At 42.0% G+C, this 21,731-nt stretch overlaps 1 protein-coding gene across 1 annotated transcript in view; it reads right to left on the bottom strand.

Moving 5' to 3' along the window:
* TRABD2B (TraB domain containing 2B) overlaps nt 1-21,731 on the bottom strand; it is a gene marked incomplete at its 5' end in the record, with an annotated part of 271,278 nt that overhangs the window by 24,419 nt on the left and 225,128 nt on the right. The window contains one exon of the mRNA XM_029959755.1: nt 17,514-17,604. Within this exon, the coding sequence (XP_029815615.1) occupies nt 17,514-17,604 (91 nt within the window). The remainder of the gene's footprint in view (nt 1-17,513; nt 17,605-21,731) is intronic.

Below are 21,731 nucleotides of genomic sequence, written 5' to 3'. Positions count from 1 at the left end.
TCCACCCATTTTTAAATGTATCATTCCCACACAGGGTGGTCCTGGAGAAATTAAAATTATTTCAGGCCCTTAGGTGGGTTTTTTCTCATCTCTGACCTTAGTTTCCTTCCCTGGGATGTGCAGTTCTGCAAAACAAGTTCTCTAAAACAACAAAGTCCAAATAAGAAAACTTTGGAATCTCAGCAAATATCCTACATGGTTTGGTCCTAAGGTACAGAAAACAGAGTGAAAACAGGGAAACATTTATTCTTGCTAGCTCTTGAAAATGCTTAATCCACAAAGACCTCTGTGATTTTCTTTCACTTCTGGTGAAATTTGCCATCCTTTTCTAATTCTTTTCAAGAATTAAAAGAACAAAACAAAACATGTAAGTCGTTTGGGCTGAGCTGGATGCTCCATTAGGCTGTCTCAGCATCTCTCTCTTTGCCTTGTGGTCTCCAGTGCTGCTCTATGCTGGCACTGACAATTGAAAATTGGCTCATTGTTGGGATTTGCTAGGGTTATCCTGTTGATCTGGTCAGAAAAATTAAATTAGCACCATGAAGTCCTGCAATATCTTCTTTTCATAATTATCAAGCTTAAAACTGTTCACTTTCATTAAACTCCAGCCCCAAGCCCCCAAGCTATGCTTTTCTCCCTGCCCAGGCAAGCATCTTCCTACCTCTCACATCAGATTCCTCAGCTCAAGAGGGCTGTGACCATCTCTGGGCTTCAAAACCCCTCTGCAGGGCAAATCAAGAGCACCACATTTCGTTCCTGCTCTGAACAGCCCTTATGAATAGTCCACCTTTCCCCACCAACAGAGGATCTGTGGGATTTAACACTGCACCTTGCACCCCACCTTGTCCCCGCCAACAGGGATTTTCCCAACCACTGATTCATGGACAATTGTTTCAGGGAGGCATCCGGCAGGGCAGACCCCAGCTATGCCTTTAGCTACTGACCCTGCCAGAGTAACGCCAGCAACATTTGGTGTGAGTCCCATCAAGCCTCCCCTGGGCTTCCACAGGGCCAGGGACTTGCCCTCTCTTTAGCTCATGAGAAGACATTCCTTTGCTGATGATACACATCTTCCACACAACTAAACCATCAATCTATTTTTTCAGCAATCTTGCGGTAACATTTCTGTTCCCTCAGACATGTGCAGAACCTTCTAAAATCCAAGCCTGCCAATTTGTTATTTGCATCTCGACTTTGTAGCAGGAGCAATGGAAAAGTTTTGCTCAGGAGACTGCCATGCTTTGCACGGGCTTCCAAGTACAGCAACATCGCTGAGGTTTTCTTGCTTCAGTTCTCAGAACTGTCAGACAAGGGGAGATTTTGTTTCATCAAGAGAGAAGCTGCGGTGATAGCAAGGAATGTGTGATGTGGCAGCTTTATCCTTATGCCACCGTTCCTGGGATGCACCCGGATGGCAGCCAGACAGTAAGTTAAAAGCGTTTTATTATAGATGGATTCTCATAAATTCCAGTTTGGGTGTCTTTGTCGGGGCAGGAATTTGTCAGTCCCTCGCATGCATCCTTGCTCCCCTCGCCACAGGCCACAGAGACATCTGCTTCTGGCTTTTCTTTCCTTACGCATCTCTCAGAGAGTCATGCACACCCACAAGATGGGCACCAGAATGTCCTGTCCCACGAGGAGTTTTACTTTTTTTTTTGTGTCTTCCACGTCAGGATGAAACTCAGATTTTCAAAGCTCTTGGGAGAGCAGCAAACAAAAGAACAGAAAAGCAGGCAGAAATCTCAACCCACCCCAGCACAGTTTATAAGGCCTCTTACTAGTGGTGGGAAGTATGGATTGAGACCACGGACCCTCACATAACCATGTGACACCAGTGCATACCACCACAGAGATAATCTCCTTCAAGAATGAAAGCATATATATATTTTTCTGTAAAAGAGAGTAACTCCAGAAAAGAGATCAGAGAATTATCTGAGCTGCTTCAGGTTAAGTGCTGTAAATAGCTGAGGACAAATTTGGGATCGAGTGACAGCAAAAGAGAATACCTGCAAAATCCCTGATTGTTCACTTCCCCGATCAGCTTGATTATAATGAGGTTATAACATTTAGGATGTAGTTGCCTGTAGACTAACAGAACTTGGAAACAAAGTTGTTTTTTCTTTGCACCAGAGTCAACTACATCTCATGAGCAGCTAAATTAGGTTAAGTAGTTAAATTAGATTACAGTCCACCCCAAACTTGGATGGTATCTCTGTACTCAGAATCCATGTCAGACTATTTCTCTGGGAAAAATCGCTGTTGCTCAAGAACTGTAGCCTTAGTTTGAAACTGAATTTAGTCCTCAGTATACACATAGATTTGTGCAAACCCTCAACTCTGTGCATAATTGAAGTGAAAAGCTTGTGAAGGTATTCCCATGGATGGTCATGTTCTCTTTCCCAGTTTGAGAAACTTTAAAATAAGAGAAACAAGTAAAACTTCAGTTATTTATTCCATTTCATTAAAAGTGGAGCTGGTCTAGGGCACAGGAGAAGAAACACAACTGGTCTGCAACTGGAGGGGCTGAATTTGCTGAAAGAAGAGAGGGCAGCTGAAACATTTGTAACTTGTCATTTCCACATTTTCATGTGAATTCTTTTATTTCAGAAAACTAAAAATGTTTCATTTCAGCATTTTCTGAACAAAGCTTTTAATTTTTCTTTTTAGTCTTCTGTTTTCAAAGACTTAAATGCTACAAAGCGCCCTTTTTTGTTCAGAAATTGATCTCAATTAAAAAGAAAAACCCAACTAATATATAAAAATGACAAATCCCAACAAAACCCAATTCCCGCTTTCAAAAATATCCTCAGAATGTTCCATTTCAAATTGCTCTGAACTTATTTCCCCTTCTCAAGTTTTTGGCTCAGTTCTTGAACTGAATAATCCTTTGTTTATGCATCTTTCATGAAAACTCTGTAATCTGCACGCTCCAGAGGATGGGCTGTGCCCCCAGAGGAAGGATGGGTCGACCCTCCAGTCTTGCTTCCATTTCCCACATTAATAGCAAATCAGAACCTTGTGGCCCACAAAGCCTCATTTCAGGCTCTGTTCCCTAAATCTCCACTGTCTTATTACCACCACACCAATTCAGTCCTAAGTTATTTCTGCCTGGGTAGTTTGGCTTTACCTCTGGATTGGAAATCCTGACTTTTGTCCAAATTTGCCAAGAATACACAAGGTTTTTGATGAATCTACAGTGATAGATTCACACACACCACAGAAGAAGAAGAAGAAGAAGAAGAAGAAGAAGAAGAAGATTTTAGGGTTGCATTTTTTATGGAACTGGATGATTTTCACGGGTTTATTCCACACATTTTTTGTCTGTTATTGTTTGAAAACCATTGTTAACATGAGTAAATATATTGCTCTTTCCTTTTAATAACTTTTTAATAAACACACATATATTGCTTCAATAAAGAATAATGGTGGACTTATTACTGGGGAATGCAATCTCTCTTTTCTCTTTCTAAACTCTCTGATCTTTCTATGTTTCTTTGAGATGATGTCATATTAATTACACACAGCAGATTTTTCCTAAAAAATTGGATGGAATTAACTTCCATCATTCAACAGGCTCTGCAAAGCATAAAATTCTTATCCATTTAGGCCCAGTCTGCAACACGAAGTTTCTTCAGGTCTAACTGTGACATTTCTAAAGTTTTGGTTTGGGCTTCAGTTTTGGGCCAGTTGTGATTCTACAGCATATTTACAGTGGTTTAGGCAGTGTCTCAGAACAAATGCCACCACTCATCTCAGCAGTTACAATCTCAGACCCCAGGGACTGGAGAGCAAGTCAAGGGCTGAACAAATCCTTCTTTCTCCTCTAGCTGCCACAATCAAACTAGACATACTCACTAAAACTTGTCTGTATCCTACTTCCATTTTTAGTCAGTGGAACTCCTGATGCCTATGGCTGTCTGCTCCTCCCTGGGACAGAGCTGTACAGCCATGCATAAAGGCAGGTTTTTGCTAACTCTGTTGCAAAACTATTCTCATCTAATGTTCTTATTCCCAAAACATTCCTGACTTTGGTTTAAGCACAGAAAAGAAAGTGAGGATGAATTTGTTTCATTCCAGCAGCTGTCATCCAGACAGTTTTCAAGATTAAGAAGCTGACTGACAATAAAACCCCAAACTGGTTGCTTGATTTGATTCCTCAGTAGAATTACAGCTAATACACAACTGTGGTCTGTATCTTGCTCATTTGCAATCCAAATTAGCTTCTGCTTCCAGATTGTTTCCACTGGGAATTAGTTTTCCTTCTCTGCTGGATCCTCCAGAGAAAAGATACATCTACAGGAGTGCATATTTTCCATTACATCTTAAAAATAAAAACTCTCTACAGAGACATCAGCTGAGCAAGGCACTAAATGCCTCGCTTGAAGGACTACAACATTTTCACTGACTTCAGACTTAAACTAAGGGCAGATTATTCAGCATTTGCCTAGTGCTGCTTCCTTGCACTTCTGTCTGATGCTCTGGAAGCTGAGTCCTGGTAGGGATGAGATACTGGGCAGATCACAAACCAGTACAAGCATGGCAACTTGCCTTCCTGAAGCACCTTGTTCACTCAAGGCTCTTACAGCTGCAACACGAGAGATAACAAAGGCTCATAAGTAGCTGCTATCACTGGAAGGAGAGAGACATGGACCACTTAAACTGAGCAGCAGGAAGAAGTGTGGAACCAAAGAGCCTTAAGCAGACCATGTCTGCAAGAGATCCCACATCTCTGTAATACTGAACCCAGTATTCCTCTCCAAAGCCAACACCACAAAACATCTGATCTGCTCAGCCATTGATGCTGCTGAGCTAAAAAAAGGAACACAGAGCCACTCTGCCTTTCTCCAAAATACTGTTATAGCCCACTGGCATTGTCTTTATCACATGGCCTGAGTGTTTCCAAGAAAAGAACAAAACAGTTGTCAGGAACCCTATTCAGGCAACACTTCAACCTGTCTGTGGGCATTTTTACTGGTCGGTAATGGACAGAGCCCTCAAAATGTGATGAAAGCAGAAGCGTCCTCCCTCCAAACTCCACTTGCTTTAATGTCTAATGCTGTTCTGTCTACTGTAATGCTAACAGACTTCACATAAGGTCTCTCTATGTATTAGCCTCGTTTCACCCAGGTTCCCTCTCTGTATCAACTCATGCTGATGAAACTGCTTGTATCAAATGCTTATTTATGTCCAACAAATTCATCCTTCACTAAAATACTTCATTGACAAAGCATGCACATTGCTGCTGAAACCTTAAGGAAGAAAAGAAGGGTTTACATTCTCTTTTTTGGTTGCTAATTGAAACTTATGAGATTGGACCTTGAACTACAGCTTGAATATCCAGGAGGCATCTGGCTTCCTTGACCAAAGAGATAGCAAGATCCTCAGGTGCCCTTTGTGTAACCTCTGCAGACTTCATTTGTCAAGGAAATTTGTCAAGGAAAATTAGACTGGGGATGGGCAGTGGTTGAAACTTTCACTGGGGAGCTTTGTGAGCACAAATGACAAATGACTCGTTATAAGCTTGAGCAGACCCAACTTATACATAAACTGTTTGCATACACACAAAAAACATAGACAAAACCAGCAATTAAGGCCAGCTTTCTTCCCATGCAGAGAACCCTACACAGCACAAAGTGAAACACCAGGAAAATGAAATCCACTTGTTCTGCTGCTCCCCAGAGCACAGTTAAGCCCCTCTTAGGAAGCTTCTTCCCTCCATTGTATGTCCATGTGTTGCATGTGTTTATCTATTTGTTTGTTTGCCTTGAAATGCTTAATCTAAGTGCCAGTCTTTTGAGAGGGTATCACAGTTGACTGAGTACTTGTAGCACTGCCTATCTACAGAAAAACATGTAATATCACAAGGCAAACAGATGTCAAAGACTCATCAAAACTATGCCTGGCATCTGGCACAGGTTCTAGCAGTCACGTTTGCTTCTTATCACTGCACAAAGCTGGAACACTTCAAGAGTGACCAAATTAGGTTATGGGAAAGGCAGGAAAGGCAAAGAAGGAGGGAAGTGGGACAGTGCACCCCAATAGTGAAAGAAGAAAATAAAATCAGTATCCTGCTCCCCATTTAAACCTCTTCTGGTTTTCTGTGGATTTCATGTGCTGCCTTTCACTGACTTGAGTGGGAATTGTTGACCATTCAGCAATGGCTGCTATTATGTATGCATATGCTATCATATATTCAAGTATGAATGCCTGAATACATAGGAATGGCCCTAAATTCATGGCTGCATTTGTAAAAAAAACAAACAAACCCCTTGTTAGCTCTGCTTTCTTTCAAGTCAATGGCCTTTCTCCTTGAGGGGAATGCTTCTAAAATTGCCTCAGGCATTTAAAACCTCAGTGCCTGCTAAATGTCAGTGGAAGTTCCAATTCCCAGTTTCATTCGCGACCTAAAACTGAATCTATGTACAAGTTTGATACAAGTGCAAAATTCTCATTTAACGTTAGCAAGAAATCCCATGCCTCTAGAGAAGAAAGACCATTCCTTTGTCACAAAGTAAGGTTTGCTTTGACAAAATGGTGGCAAAAAGTGAATCTGTGCATCTATTGCACCCACTGACTGCAGGTCAGCAAGTGGAATGACACACTCCTCCTGGGAAGAGGTCTTCAGCCTGGGAGGTACCATGAAGAAAAGATAGAGGGAGTCAGCAAAACCATGTGTGTGCCCAAACTGGAGTCAGAGGTGAGGACGCACAAGGTCCTGCAGATCTGCACCTGCCAGGAGAAGCAGAGGAAAAGCCACCCAATGACCTGGACTGAAACACCACCAGTATTAACCTGGTGTTAGACAGCCTTGATTCTTAGAACTGCTGATTTCAAAAATCAGCTTTTTCTCTCCCAAGTTCATGGAGGGACTTCTGGATCTTCCTTGTGCTGGAATATGATGCCTTGACTCTGTGGGTGTTAGGAATAATTCCTTAAAATGACTTAAAATGCCACAAATGCAGGCAATGTTACAACCTAAACCCACTACAGCAGCAGAGATTTACTGCTCTCTTTGTAGAATCACAGAATTGTTTAAGTTGGAAAAGACCTTTAAGATCATCAAGCCCAACTGTTAACCCAGCACAGCCACATTCACCACTAAACCATGTCCCAAAGTGCCACATCTACACACCCTTTAAATCCCTTTAGGGATGGTGACTCCACCACTTCCCCTGGTAGCCTGTTCCAACGCGCGGCAACCCTCAACTCGAGGCCATTTCCTCTTCTCCTACTGCTTGTTACTTGGGATAAGAGACCAACCCCCAGCTGACTACAACCCCCTTTCAGGTGGCTGTAGAGAGCGATAAGGTCCCCCCTGAGCCTCCTTTCCTCCAGGCTAAATAACCCCAGTGAGTTTATTTCAGCTACCAATGTTTTCTTTCCCCTTCAGGAAGAGACAATACCACAGAAGTATTTGAGATCCATGTGAACCTTGTTTATCCACTGTGGATTGGGATTTACATTCCAGGGGTATAATGAACCCAAAGACGTGGGCACACAACATTCTTAAAGCCTTGAAGATTATCCCAGTCTCACTCAATAACGGAGCTTTTCCTTAACGATGCTGGCACGTATATGAACTAGAGCCCTTAGCAAAGCTCAGTGCCAACAGAAACCAGCAACTCTGGCAAGGCTGAGCAGCAGCCCAGTGTAGTCCCCTGTGTTAGAGCTCTGGACAGGCTGTATCATTTTTCTTAAATGGAGAGGGGGAAAGTGTTTATCTGGGAAGCGTTTCACAGCAAGGACAATAGGAAACTGTTTAGCTTTCCACAAATAGGCTGGTATGCAACTTCCAAGCACTCTCCAAGGAAAACTTTGGAACGCTGACCACGTCTTTCCAGCAGGGATTTCTTGTAAAGTAGTTAATGCCCCACATCCTTCATCCCAATTTGCTCCTGCTTCATCCTTGTTTCAAAGTGCTGTGCTCCCTTAAAACACAACATGGGGCTCATCTCTGAACATGCACTTCGATCACTGGGGACTCCAGATTTGTATCAGCCGTTCAAACATAAGCAGGGATGTGCTGACCCGACAGAGATATTTCCGTGACTGCCTTTATTTTTGCTAGAGAGATTCAGAAATGTGAAGCTGGGCTCATATGACAGGAGATGCAAATCTAGGGCACTGGGTACCAAAGCACTTGGAGCCTGTCTATGACTTTGCTGCTGAGATGCTACAGGTTAGCAGGAAAATCTTAGTATCCCTGACTTGACTGGAAGCCAACGGAAAAAGGCTTCAGTGTGCTCCTTCTCACAAATAAGAGCACCAGATAAGGTCTCTTCCTCTGCAAGCTGCCATCAGCAGACAGTGGTACTACAGAGTTGTGAGCAGGTCTGATGTCCCATGTAGCAGTGGGAAGGGGAAATATCCCACATCTAGACCTTCTCTCAACTCTGGCCCGCTGTGGGACCAACTGTTTTCTCCCTGAAGTCAACAGAAATTATGATCATGTTGGGTGTAATTTTTGTCTTAATTCTTCATGCTGATGAAAAATTTTGTTCTATGGTGGGGCTACAGATGAGGCAGACAGATGGGCATAGCCTGGTCCACAGTGGTCACGACTGGGTGAGTCCTCCAGGTGCTTCTCCCGATGAACTGGAGTGGCAAAGGATCCAGTTTTCACAAGCAGAACAACTGTGTTCCACGTGGCTGCCCGCCTGAGCAAGAGGTCAACAGGGAGGTACAAACAGAGAATTCAGTTTTTGCCAGACATTCCTTGTGTCTGGCCCCAAAATTTCTCTCTAAATTTGCATGTATGAATTCCAAAATTGGATTAGTGTAGTAGTGTGTTTTTAGCAATCACAATTGCAAGAAACTGTCTTCATTCAGGAAGTTCTTCCATCATGTCACTTGACAGCCACTGTGTCTACATCCATCTACAGCATCTGACCCATTTTTCCTCCCTCCTGTTTCTGTTCACAGGTCCATTTTTCATTCTCCCTGGAATGCAGAGCATTTGGGAGTGTAGGTGGAAAGCCAAAGTCTTTCAACACCCACTAACAGAAATTTGTTTTATTAATTAACTTTGTGGGAAATAAAAAAAAAAGAAAGATAGTTGATCCTCTGGTCTGAAATCATGAATCACTGTGCAAGAGAAAACATGTCCTCTGAGGCACCTGAGGCCGCTTCAGACAGTGAGTGACTGAGCTGCTTTCTTGGAAAGTCCTGAGTCATCAAACACAGCAGTTTAATCCCCAGGAAATGGGAAACACATTGGCATGATGTTCACTTGCATGGGGCATGAGGTCCAGAGAAGGGTGAAACTCCAAAGGTTCTGGAGATCAGTTTGGCTTGTGGAAGGATTTTAAAACCTTAACGCTTCTCTGAAGTATATCTGATCTGGAGCTGGGTACAGAATTCCCAACACATGATTTCCTGGATGAATTAAACTCTCTACAAACTTTACAGATTACATATGAATTTACTTCGACTTCTCATAAAAATGATTCAGTGATCGTGACACGAAAATGCATTCTGGCATTCTAAGTTCTTTACTGTGACAAGTGCTTCATAAATTCACCATCCTTAATTTACTATTCCTGTTATAAGAACTTAACTCCTTTTGGCATTCCTGCTCCTACTACTAGCACTTAACTAGGAGGAGCAGCTGATACACACACATCTCAGTCTGACCCTTCACCATCTTCTCCTCAAGGGACAACCACACAGTCATTTCAGACTCAAAGCTGGGTTGTGGCCAGCATGAAGTCACCTGGCTTGGCTGAGACACCATGAGTTGTTAAAAGTGAGACTATTTTGCACAAGAAATGACAGAAGATCACATCACAGATGTGCATTAGAGTGACCTTCGACTTGTGGGGGCAGTTCAGAAAGGTTTCAGTAAAGTTCACAGCATGCCACAACAAGATCCACAGGGGGTCATTTGGCCACGCCACCCATCACACAACGCTGTTCTGGAGGGTTTCTAACCCTATTTAAACTTCACAGAATGTCCCTATGCACATCTGATCCCTCCCGAAAGATGAAATGTACTGCTCAGTGAAATCCTATGTAGAAAACTGTATCCCTGACTGTTTTTTTCTAAGATACTATTATTGAAGGAATTTTAAGTGAAAGTGATGATGAGAAAAGTCATTGTCTTCTTCATTGCAGAAATCCTGTTCCCTTTTTAAGAATTTATGCTTTGTAAAGAGCTCCCTGAAAGCAAAATTACTAGCAATTACACTCATGCTGAATCAAGCAGCTCTATTGATTGCCAACACAGCCCACAGCTTCAGACCACTTGCTGAAGCAAAAGAAGTCAGCTCTGGGAGTGGAAAAGCTATCTGTCCTAACGTGTGAGGCCTCTTTGCCTGACAACGTGATAGTGAAGGTAAGGGAAGTTGGCTCTGCAAAGACAGAGTGACAGCAAACAGACCACAAACTTCCTTAGATAAACGACATCTTTCAAAGCACACAATACCACTTGATACCTTTGTGCCCCTTGAGCTGTTACAAAGTGCAGCTCCACTTCAGCCCAGATTGATATCACTTGGGAGGGAGGCCATCAATCCACAGGACAAGTGCAGGCTGAACACACAAACAAAGTCACACAACCTCACTGTTTCAATACAGTGCTGGAGAGGGGATGGTGCAGTTTTTCCAAAGGCTTAAGTGAGTCTAGTTACACTGTCCAACTTGAATGTGTCCCAAGTCCTTCAAATAGGAGGGGAATTAATCTCACAAAATGATTAGCCATCCAAAACTAGTCAGATACCTACTGCAAGCAAGTTGGGCCAGTTGTCTAAGACACCCATGAGCATTACTCTGGAAAAGCCAGTCTTTTTACACTGACTATAGTGAGCATCTGCACAACTGTGTGAACATACTCCTAGTTTTCTACCGATTCCCTCATGGCTCCTCACCACCAAAGACAGGAGAGAATCAACAACTATCTCATAATAATGATGACCTCTAAAAGCTACTGGCACCAATGGAAGCCAACAATTGAAATTGTTGACTTCAGTGCAGTTTGGATCAGCTTTATCTCTAGTAACTATAAACCAAAAATTTTCATCTCATACTAATGACCTAAGGTGAAAATATCTGCATTAGAGTTGGCTGGAAGCAGAAGGAGGATGAAAAAATCAGCTTCTCCCGTGGAAAGAAGAACTCCAAAATTTGGCTAGGAAAGAAGGTAAGAATGAGCTCTGAACTTTAGAAGTCTCCAAGGCTCTGTAAGTTTACTATTAGATAGTTTATGGAGTATGAGATACAGATCTCCTAAAACTGATAGGCTGCAGAGCAGCAAAAAACTTAGAAATCTTCGCACTGGCTTCAGGACAGCTCTGTGAGCAGGCTGCCCTTGAGCAAAAAGAAGCAAGCCCACGTTCCCCAGTGGCCCTGTGTGCAAGTTCCCAAGGAACAGAATCATATGGAATATGAAACAATTTTTTCACACGAAAAAAGAAATTTTGCCAAGAACAAAATCTGATTATAGAGAAAAGTGAATGTCCCACTGGGTGAACTAGTCAAGCACAAAATTCCTGAGAAGTTCTGTTCCATACTCATACTCCAACACCATGAATTATCTTGTTCTTTCCCAGATTTTTTTTTGTAGCAAGTTCTAAATTCCATTCTTTCAGGTGTCCAGCATTTAAATGTAGCCTAAAGAACACACAGATACACTGTCCCTAAGTAATGTGTTGCTTAAAGGATTATTAAGTTTCTATGGCTGAGAACTTGTAAATTGACTTTGCTTTTCTACCACATTTTAGAGATTTTCTTCAACTTTCCCCCCCCCCTCAGAGTTACTTGGACTGACTCAGACTTCGTGGCAGTAAGGTAGACACAAAGACAATCAAATTGCAAAGGAGGATATTTTAAAGGCACATGGGAACATGAAAATGTAATGTGCATATTTTCATAACTAAATATTTTAAGCATTGAGTAGTCATATTCTCCAATGTTACATGAGGCAATAAATTTGCCAGTGCATGCAGATGAACCCCATTTCATCCCTATACATCTCTTACTGTAAATTATGCTGTCAGTGAACCCCCTAAATAATGGGTTTGCTTTTCTTCTGAGGGAAGGAAGCTAGTGAAGGGAGTATCAGATCAAGTGAAAGATCCAAAGGTTTAGAATAGGATTAAGAACTGCAGCAACCCTACAGGGAGGTTATTCCACCCACATAAAAGAAAAAAGTGTGCATTTTTCCCTGTCTCAGAAGAGAAAGGATCCCGAATTTCTCCTTCTCAGGTCTATCTTTTTTCTCAATTAACTCAGTTGTTTCTAATGAAAGTGTCACAGCTCTCATAAATACTTATTTTTTACTTATTTCATTACAACTTTAACATTCTCTCTGACACATCCCAAAAATTAACAGCTAAGCAGAGCAGAGTAACCCTGCCAGGCTGGCACCAGAAAGCTAAAGCTTCCTGGGCATCCCAAGGAACATGGCAACTACTGGGAGACACCTGAGGGCTCTGATGGAATCCATAATTTTCTGGGGTGTAATTGGCACGTTTACCAATTTATTGAATTGGCATTTTTACCAATTTGGAGCTGTGGGGAAGGCTAGGTCAAACATTTTCCCATGTCTTTATATCACCTCGGGAAGCCTAGGGATCCTGATGGAGTGAAATGGCTGCATCACTGTGGGAAGTAAGTGTGCTTTTATTCCATGGGGAGGAACAGAGCAAAGATTTCCACCCTGAGCCAACACTGAGTAGGAGACCAGGGTCACAACTGTAGGATGCTACAGGAGAAGGTGAAGGAGGAAGCTCTTTGCTTCAGAAAGAAAGAAAGGAGTCAGTTAAACAGCAAGGACACATTGCTTCACCTGGGCCAGGAAGTTCAAACATAAGGAGCAAGAGTAATTAATTTCTCCAGCAGAGCTCTGCGAGTGTACAATAAACTCTCAAAAGGGCAGATAAAAAAAGCTTGTACTGAATTCTCCCGTTCTGAAAGAAGGGTAGCATTGAGCACAACCTCGGAAAGAGCAGTCTGATGGAAATGAGCACTGCTGCACACTTTTCTGTTCGAGAGAACAGCGTGCAGCACATCAGGGCTTGGTGAGTGGCAGAAGGTCAGAGCCGGTTCTGAGAACCCAGCAACAATAGAGTCATCACGGACACAGGTGCTTCCTGGATTGATCTTGCAGTTTGGCTGTTTCCAACTAAATGTGAAGCAGCTGTGGCCCTTTATCTGCTCAAGTCACTGGAATCCATCTGAGGGGAAATTTTCTCCCATCTCCTCCTCTCTCCCAACCCCAAGCACGCAGCTCTGCTGTCTGAAGACAGAGAGGAGCAAGGACAGCCAGTTGGCAGAACTCCACCAAAAAAAAAAAAAAAAGTTGCCTTTCTTATCTCAGGGCAAAGCAATGAGATACACTAATTTTCCAATGCCTTCATTTGGGGACGAGGAGGAGAGCCATCAAAAAAAGAAGCAAATATGAATGCTGTTGAAGGTTGTCGTGCAAACAGATTTGGGACGCTTTCCCTCAGGCAACAAAATAAACAAATGAAGCCAACGTGAGGATAAGTTCTCAAGTGTTTATGGCGTTGCTCTGCATGATGAGTACAACAGGGTTTTTTTTACAGAAAGGGATCAAGCTGTAAAGGAGGTGTTTTCAACAGTCACCTGGTGGGATTCTAGAAGAGGCTCAGGAAGGTCAACACTGGGCCACTAAGGCAAATCAACAGGAGGAGCCAGGAGATTTCAGAAATCCAGTCAGTGAGAGTTCTCAAATAGCTCCACACCAGATAAATGTACTTTATATGAACTTTCCTTTGCCAGTTCACTGATTCTGGAGCCATCAAACCCCTCCATGTCTTGGCTATCTCTTCTAACTTGACAAGATCTCACTTTATTTTTCCCCAATACCTTAAGAAAGGGAGAATTTGGCTCAAATTCATGCTTGTCACTAGACAACAGAAATGTGAGACTCTAGGTATTCAGTTTGGTTGGCTTAAAGAGCAGCCATTTCACAACCCATGCTTAGCTTTTTGGATGGAGGAAGCCAAGAATCTTCTGATTTTACCCACCCTGTATGTAACTGAAAGCACAAACAGCTTTGGTCTTTGTCCTGTTTCACTCTTCCCAAGGCTTTTCTTTTTTCATACACAGGAACAGTACTAGTTATTTTCTAAAAAGGTATTCTTTGCCCTTTCGGAAACTGAAATGGGGTTTAAATTATACTAGACTATACTCCACCTATTTATGGTAACACAATTATTATTGATTATAAAGATCAGGCCACTAAAAATGCCAATAATAACAACAACAACAACAACAACAACAATAATAATAATGTTCTAGGAACAGTTATATTAAAGAAAAATAGTATTTGCTTTTTTGGCAAGGCAGTATGGGTAGTAAGCAGGATGTAGAATACATGTTTTGCTAAAATTACTTTCATATAATAGGGCTTCATACTTAACCTGAGCAAGATTGTACTGCAAATCACTGTCAAGAAATCACTGATATTCATCCAAAACCACCCTCAATTTCAATCTGATAATACCTCAAAATGTTTCTATGTGCCAGCTCAAATTGTTCCTCTCCATTCTCCTGCATACAATTTGTCCACAGTACTCCTTTTTTGAATTCCCTTGGCCAAAACATAAGCGTGCAGCTGCTTCAGTTTTTTTCCAACCCTTGCATTTTTTCCACATGCTGTCCACCCCCACCAATCTCTACATTAGAGTCCAGCTGATCTTCCCTGAACACTATCCAGTTTTTCAATTGTCAATGCCAGAATGCAATGCAATGGGCTTGACTCCCTTATACAACTTATTTGGAAGTAAAGCAGATACGTCTCTTTTGGGTTTCAGCAGAGGACAGAAATACCTCTTATTTCATGTACAGCTTCACAAGAATCAAGATGAAAACACCTGCATCTCTGTAACCCATAAAACAATTTCTGCTCTGCAAGCAGCCCAAATTTTGTTGAGCTTCTGTTTATTTATTCTATGCATAAATTTTGTTAGTATAGCCACTATCACAAAATGGTTCCTCTTCTGAGCCTTTCTAACTGTCTTCAAATGCTTTTATTTCATCTTTTAAAAAGCAGAAGAGTAAAAATAGAAGGCTGGACAAAAATGCAAGGTTCCTTAAGAGTCTCAGTTACAGCAACACAACAACCAACTTGCTGTGCTTCTGAAAATGCCGTCAATTTTTGTCACAACTGTGTTTGGCTAGATTGTCTTGCATCTTGCCCAGAAATCATAAAACACAAGCTATTCTAAAAAATGGTTTGCAGCAGCCTCCTCATTTCTGAGGGGGAGCCCCAAGCACTTCTGATGGCTACAGCCCCAGCTGTAAGACAACAACATCCCCTGATGTGCATGTCTGAGAGCCTCTTTTTTCCTAAAGGCAGCAAGCTGTTTCCTGTGAACATATTTAAGTTCTCTTTATCCACAATTTCTGTAGTCTTCTGCTGTTTCTGCACCTTGAGTAATGCAGTCTAGTGGCACCTTTGGACTTCTTTACCATGTAATTTATTTTTTTTTCTACATTCTCATCTAGGACTGGCACATCTGTCTCATCATCAGACCACAGGAAAACACACAGGGCATTCAATCTTTATGAGGTGCAACCATATGCTCTCACTTGACTCAATCCAGTACTCCTGCACAAGAGTATACCCTTTAATAAAGTTTTGTATGTTCAGTGTTCAGAGCAGACCTCACTGGAATTAGGGTACTAGCCCAGACAAAGGGACCAACCTGCCCAACACTATGGCCTGGAGCTGGGAACAGAAGTTTCCAAGTGTGGGACAATTCAGCTGAGGACATGTGCATTGGTCTAGGCAGCAGTCCAAGTCCACTTGCTTTCAGGAACATTTTCCCCAGAGACTACAACTTTAGCGAAGACATCATGAACAGGAGACACTGCTGCCAAGGTAGAGGAATGCACACACACAGAAGTGCCCCATTCTGCAAAAAAAGTCAACATTAAGCGCTGGCTTTGATTCAAGTTTCCTGCCCTATCCTTTATTTCAACTCTGTGATGATGTGTAAAGACATATCCCAAGACCATAAAGAGCAGCAACTGTTCTTAGACTTCTCTCACACTACTGCATCTTTTGTTCTTCTCAAGGGCTTGCAACAGCCAATAAATTATTAGTTTCACAATTTCCAGTTGAAACACTTTTCATGGAAGATGATACTTTCAGCTAAATGAAAATTGCTGAAGAAAGTGTCTGCTTCCCTGAGCAGAAAGTTTCCTTGTCAGAAACCTAGGAATAGTACACCTCAGCTGTTCTGCTATAGTTTGGTTTTCTGTTTTGCTGTATTTTTTTTGTTAATTTTAGTCAATATTTCCAGCTCCAGCCCATTACAGTGTTTACTGCTTTTCCTTGTGCCACGTTGACTTTTCTCCCTCTGCCAAAGTGCTTCTTAAACCTCCTCTGAATATATGCTCTTCCTGGTGTTTGATAGCTTTTTATTCCTCTTTCCCCCCTTCTTATTTAAGACGATGCTTTTATTGCTCAACAGATTCCAAGAAGCATTCAGGATAAATCCTCTGTCAAAGACACTTATGTACAGTTGAGCCATATGATATTCTATATGAATCACTGTGGATGTTTCACAAACAAGGTTAGATCAGCCAGATTTTCCAACTATATTACACACAGTTTTTTCAGACATGGTCTACTACCTCTGCGATTAATCCTCCATATTGACACTCACCTCATATTTGGACCATGTCATGTCTGCCCACCAGGGACAGGAGCATGCTGCTGACACTTTCTCCTAATGAGGATAACAATCCTATGACAGAGTAACCCTGGCCAAATTTTATCTGCAGAATGTAAGGGAAAGGCTAATTTTCTAGGGAAAAGCTAGATGGTCTCTTACCATTCCTCATGGTTTTATTGTCTACAATTTCCTTGGAAGAGACCTCATCTGAAGGAAAGAGAAAATTCTATGGGATAAATGAAGTTTGTTTCACCAACTAAGGACTATTTCATGCCATATTTTATCTTATAATAATGAACATTTCCAAGAGACTGGTGATCAGTCCCCTCCTGCCTGCTTTACTTGACCAGATAGATGGAGAAGCTCAGGGAATATTGAATTGCTCTCTACCTACCCAACACAAGGTGCATCTGCTCCATTAAATCTGGTCCTTCAGGAAAAAGTGAAATGCCAGCTGAAGAGCAGCAGCCGGACCGAGAGAGGTCTGCAACTAAAGAAGCAACTAAAACCCCGTGGAGAGAAAAATGAAAAACAGCTATGGGGGAATGAGCTGAACGAGATGTTTCTGGAAAGAAACTGTGGCACTACTGGTATAATGAAGTAGCTGTGATTATAAATAGTGTCCCCAAGTGAAAAAAAAAAAAAAAACAACAAAAAAAAAGACAAAAAACCCCAGCCACTGAGGCTCCATATGTTTCCAAACTCACACAATGGATGCTTTACAATGAACTTTTTGTCTGGAACTTGGGTGGGAAAGGGAGGTTCCTCGCCCACTTGCTACACTAATGCAATAATATCACTTAGTCACAGAAAAAGGGAGAGGAAAAAGGAGAGAAAGTGATTAATAATCTGTGGGCAGCTGCTTACTTTCCAATTGGTTGTCCAGGAGGAGTGTGCTCCACTTCAAATCCTGCTTGTCTCAGTACATCAATCACAGTGTTGTTACCCAGGAAGTGACCTAAAATACAGGTAGAAAATAGCACTGTCAATCAAACTGCTCCTCTCACTCACTTGAGTTTCTCCTGTTGGAACAGCAGGTTTGGGAGGCAGGGGTACCAGAAGCTAGACCAGCTTCAAAAGCAAGAAAGGCACGATATGGAATTTGTTGTCATTCAGACTCAGCTATTTGCCACATAGCCCCACTGCAGCCTTTGGCAATGGCCAGAGGAAGAGGGAACATACAGCCCAACACCTTCTCCTTCCATCTTACTCATCCCTCCCTCCCTCCCCTCACGTGGCCAAGGGACTGGGTGGATAATAGAAAACCTAGATGGTTTACTAGCCTTGTCTTCCACACTGGCCATTTTTAGTACATACATGGATTAAATAGACTTCTAAAATGGATATCAGAATGACCCTGTGGTGGCAGGGCTTTGACTTCTGAAATGGAACAACGTACAAAACCAGATGTCCACCCTGACCACCACTGTTCATGGACATCCACTTATGAAGAAGCTCTGAAGCTGCTGTACTACACGTTCAGTGCTTGTCTAACTAAATCCCCAGTGACTGGGGAACTGCCTCACCAACCATTCAGCCACCTGCTCAGCAGGGTTAGGAGGAGCTGGGATGGCAACCTTATCTCTCCCAAAACATGAAGATTTAGTCCTGTAATTCAAGGCTCTTTGTTAGAAGTGTAAAGGTCACATTCCTATTCACAGAAGTAACAAAGAGTTCAATAAGTATTGCAGCATGTACAGGCCTTGAAAGAGTTTACTTAAGAGAGTCCCATATACTTGAGGTCTGAACCAAATCCCACTGGAGTCAATGGGAGCCCTCAAAGGGCTTTGGGTACAGACTCAATAAGGCAGTGTAATCCCTCTAAAGCTTTCAACTTATTGTTAAAGTCCCACATTGTTTTCAGGATGGGTTAGATATTAAAGTAAGAAAGCAAGAAGTCCACTAACAGGTTTATTAAAATCCACATAGCCCAGTAACCTGTCTCCGACTGCAGCCTGGGGTGTTAAAGGTATGTACATGTATAATAACTGACACTGAGGAAGGACAGAACAATCCTCCTCCATTATTCCCATTAGCTCCCAGTTCTGCAGGGCTGGGCGACTCCCGTTTACACCCAGGTCAGTGGATCTCACTGACAGCTCTGAATAGGCCAATTCACCACGAATATACTCAAGGCTCTGCCTCCATGCACTTATTGCCCTGTGGCATCTTGCAGCAGGGAGTTCCACAATGTGCTGTGTGTGAGTACTCACTCCTCTGGTTTGCTGCTACTTGGAGAGTGTATGCTTGCCTGAAGCACAGTCAAAGTGTTTGCAGGAGATGGCTGGAACTGCCTGGCTCCACAGCAGAGCCAAATGCTTTGCACTGTAAAAAACAAGGCAGGCAAGATATGCCTGAGTCTCTCCATCCATGCCACTGTGTAAGGAGCTGGTGCAACCATCAGCAGAGTCACCCCCAGGACACTTCGCCCACGCTGCACAAAGTCACTATGAATTTGAGAGTAATTCAGCCCCCAGGATTTGCTAAGCCTGCATCTCTCTGCTCACGCTGCCAACAAGGGCGCTAACTCACATCAGTTGTTGAAATGATGTAGCTGTACAGCTTTGAGTGCAACTTGCAAGCGCTGGTAAGAGCTTTTAGCCAAAAGACATTTCTTTAAATGATTAAACATACATTTGCAGAGCCCTAGTGTGTTCCAGGATTCCTCCACTTCCTTTTAAGAAAACTCAAAATTTGATTTTCTCCTTACTAGCTTACTTATAACAAAAGCCAAAGCAGCAGAGAACAGTCCCAAAAATGTGTTATACACCCTCAGAGATTCAAGAAATGAGACATTTGTGAATGATTAACTGGATTTGATCATATCCTGTTTTTTTATGCAGTGGCCAAGGCAAATGAAGGTCCCCATTCTGTCACGGGCCAAGTGACACTGAGGAACCTAAGTCAAAGGTATCAGAGATGTTTCTGAGTTGATGGTACAGCACTCTACCTTCCCTGAACCAGAGTCTTAAATGCCAAAAGATTCCTTAATGTAAAAAACTGCCCTGAGTCCAGCAAATATTTGACATCATGACAGTACAAAAGAACCCAATTTTAACTCTTTTAAAACTAGGGGGAAAAGTAACTATGCAACAGCTCTGCTTCCTCATCCACAAAGAGGTAGGACTGTCAACAATGTCAGCTCCTCAGCAAAGCCTGCAAGTCCCTTCCAGTGCCGGATGAAGACCAAAAGGTGACACTTCCTGGACTTCCCACTCCTGCCCTCTGTGTGGAGACCTGAAAGATGAAAGCTCCTTGGACTGGTGATTTGCTGTGCATGATAGCAAAAAAATGTAAGTATGGTGAGACGTGTGTTTCCACAGGGTGGGACGCCCCAAGCTGTTCAATCCTCTGCCATACCCCTTTCTCTTGGGAGCCATACTCCAGCTGTCTGGGAGTTTGTGTAGGATCTGGGATGCAATTACAGAGAACAGAGAAAGTTCTCACCAAGGTAAAACTCATCCATGTGGTGAATGAATGTCCTCAGAATGTTTTTCAAGACCAGGGACTGAATTTCCATATCACAAATCGCCTTATCCTCTACTCCATTCTCAAGGCTTATTCTTTTAATTTTGCCTTTTCTAACTGGAAGGAATACCAGCTTCCACTAAAAAAACTTCATCGAACTTCAAATCTCTGAATAAATTAAAATCTTCATCCCAAATTTCAATGTGAATAGTTATTTCATTTTAGGTCCACAATTGAACACATACTACAATATTTTCAATGCCCCAGTTCAACCAAGAGAAAAGAAATTAAAAAAAAAAATCAAAACCAAAATCAAAGCTGGCCCCCAAATAATTCTCCATTGCACATGTATCAACAGAGCCTGAAGCTTCAACAACTGCTAGGAAATGCCATGAGTAGGTCTTTGGAAAGCATTACCTTTAGACTCCTCTTAAAATTTTCCTGTTTGCATTACCCCACGTACAGCTGGGTAAATGACCACCCATCTCACCATCAGCTTGCCCTGTTAATATATCCTCTACACCTGATTGCAAGATTTCTATATGAACCAGCTCTGGCTTCTACTTGTCTTCTCTGTCCAGTCAGAATTCACATATTGAGGTTGTTTTTTTATCCAACTCTTTGTTTTACATCACAGTTTTGCTTCTGTATCCAAATCAGCATCTCCTTACACACACTACAAGCAATTTGGAGTCATGGTCTTGTGATGGAAAATCCAAAATTATGCATCAGACCAGCAGCCTTCCCACCCAATACAGACACCTTCCCAACAGTGATCCATGGCAAGGAGCTCCTCAGGACTGAAGATATATGTGGAAGAGGAAGGTTTAAGGAAAAAGGTGGCACTTGAGTGTACCCAGTGCAGGTGGATAACGTGAAACATGAAAATGCTCTCATGTCATTGCTGTACTTCCAGGGTTAAAGAATTCCTGGAAGAAACGGCTTGCCTCCTGCTGTGAAGTCCATCATAATTATTCTTCCCAGTTTTAAAACCCAGGAAAATTTTCTATATGAGAAATTTTTCACATAAAATAACTCTCCTTAGTCACCCAAAACTTGAGATAAGCATTCACAGGCTAGATATTGACAAAAATAGAGTACTTTGACAGCTTATGGCATGTAATGAAATCAAATTTAACCCATATATTGGAGAAAATTAAACTCAGCATCAGTTAAAATCATCAAATCCCTGCCTCTAGCTGCCCATACGTGCAAACACAATATGTAATAATTGTCGTATTTTTATAACATCAGTGGATTTAATTTTTATTTATAGATATAAAATAAATGAGCTTCATATATACATCCATGTGCGTGTATGTGTGCTTCTGCTAAAATATTTTAAAAATTTCTTTTCCTGGCCTGGAATAAACCTTAAGAAAGTATAACTATTGAAAAGTTAGTGCATTTAGAGACATATCAGACAGATTAGAGAGACAGGGGAATGATCTTGCATTTCCATCCCTATTCCCTCTTCAGTCTAAATCTGAATAAACTATTCCTGGAGTATTAACCAAATTTATCTTGACAGCTGATGAAAACTGGATCCAAGAGGTCAGAACATCAACTGCCTTGGGAAATCCATGGAAGTATGGGAAAAGGAGAGAAAGCAGACAT

This window comes from Manacus vitellinus, unplaced genomic scaffold (assembly GCF_001715985.3).
Source record: "Manacus vitellinus isolate BGI_N305 unplaced genomic scaffold, ASM171598v3 scaffold_21_pilon, whole genome shotgun sequence".
NCBI classification, from domain to species: domain Eukaryota; kingdom Metazoa; phylum Chordata; class Aves; order Passeriformes; family Pipridae; genus Manacus; species Manacus vitellinus.
Note: the sequence above shows the minus strand (reverse complement) of the source record. Positions and strands in the feature narration are given on the sequence as shown.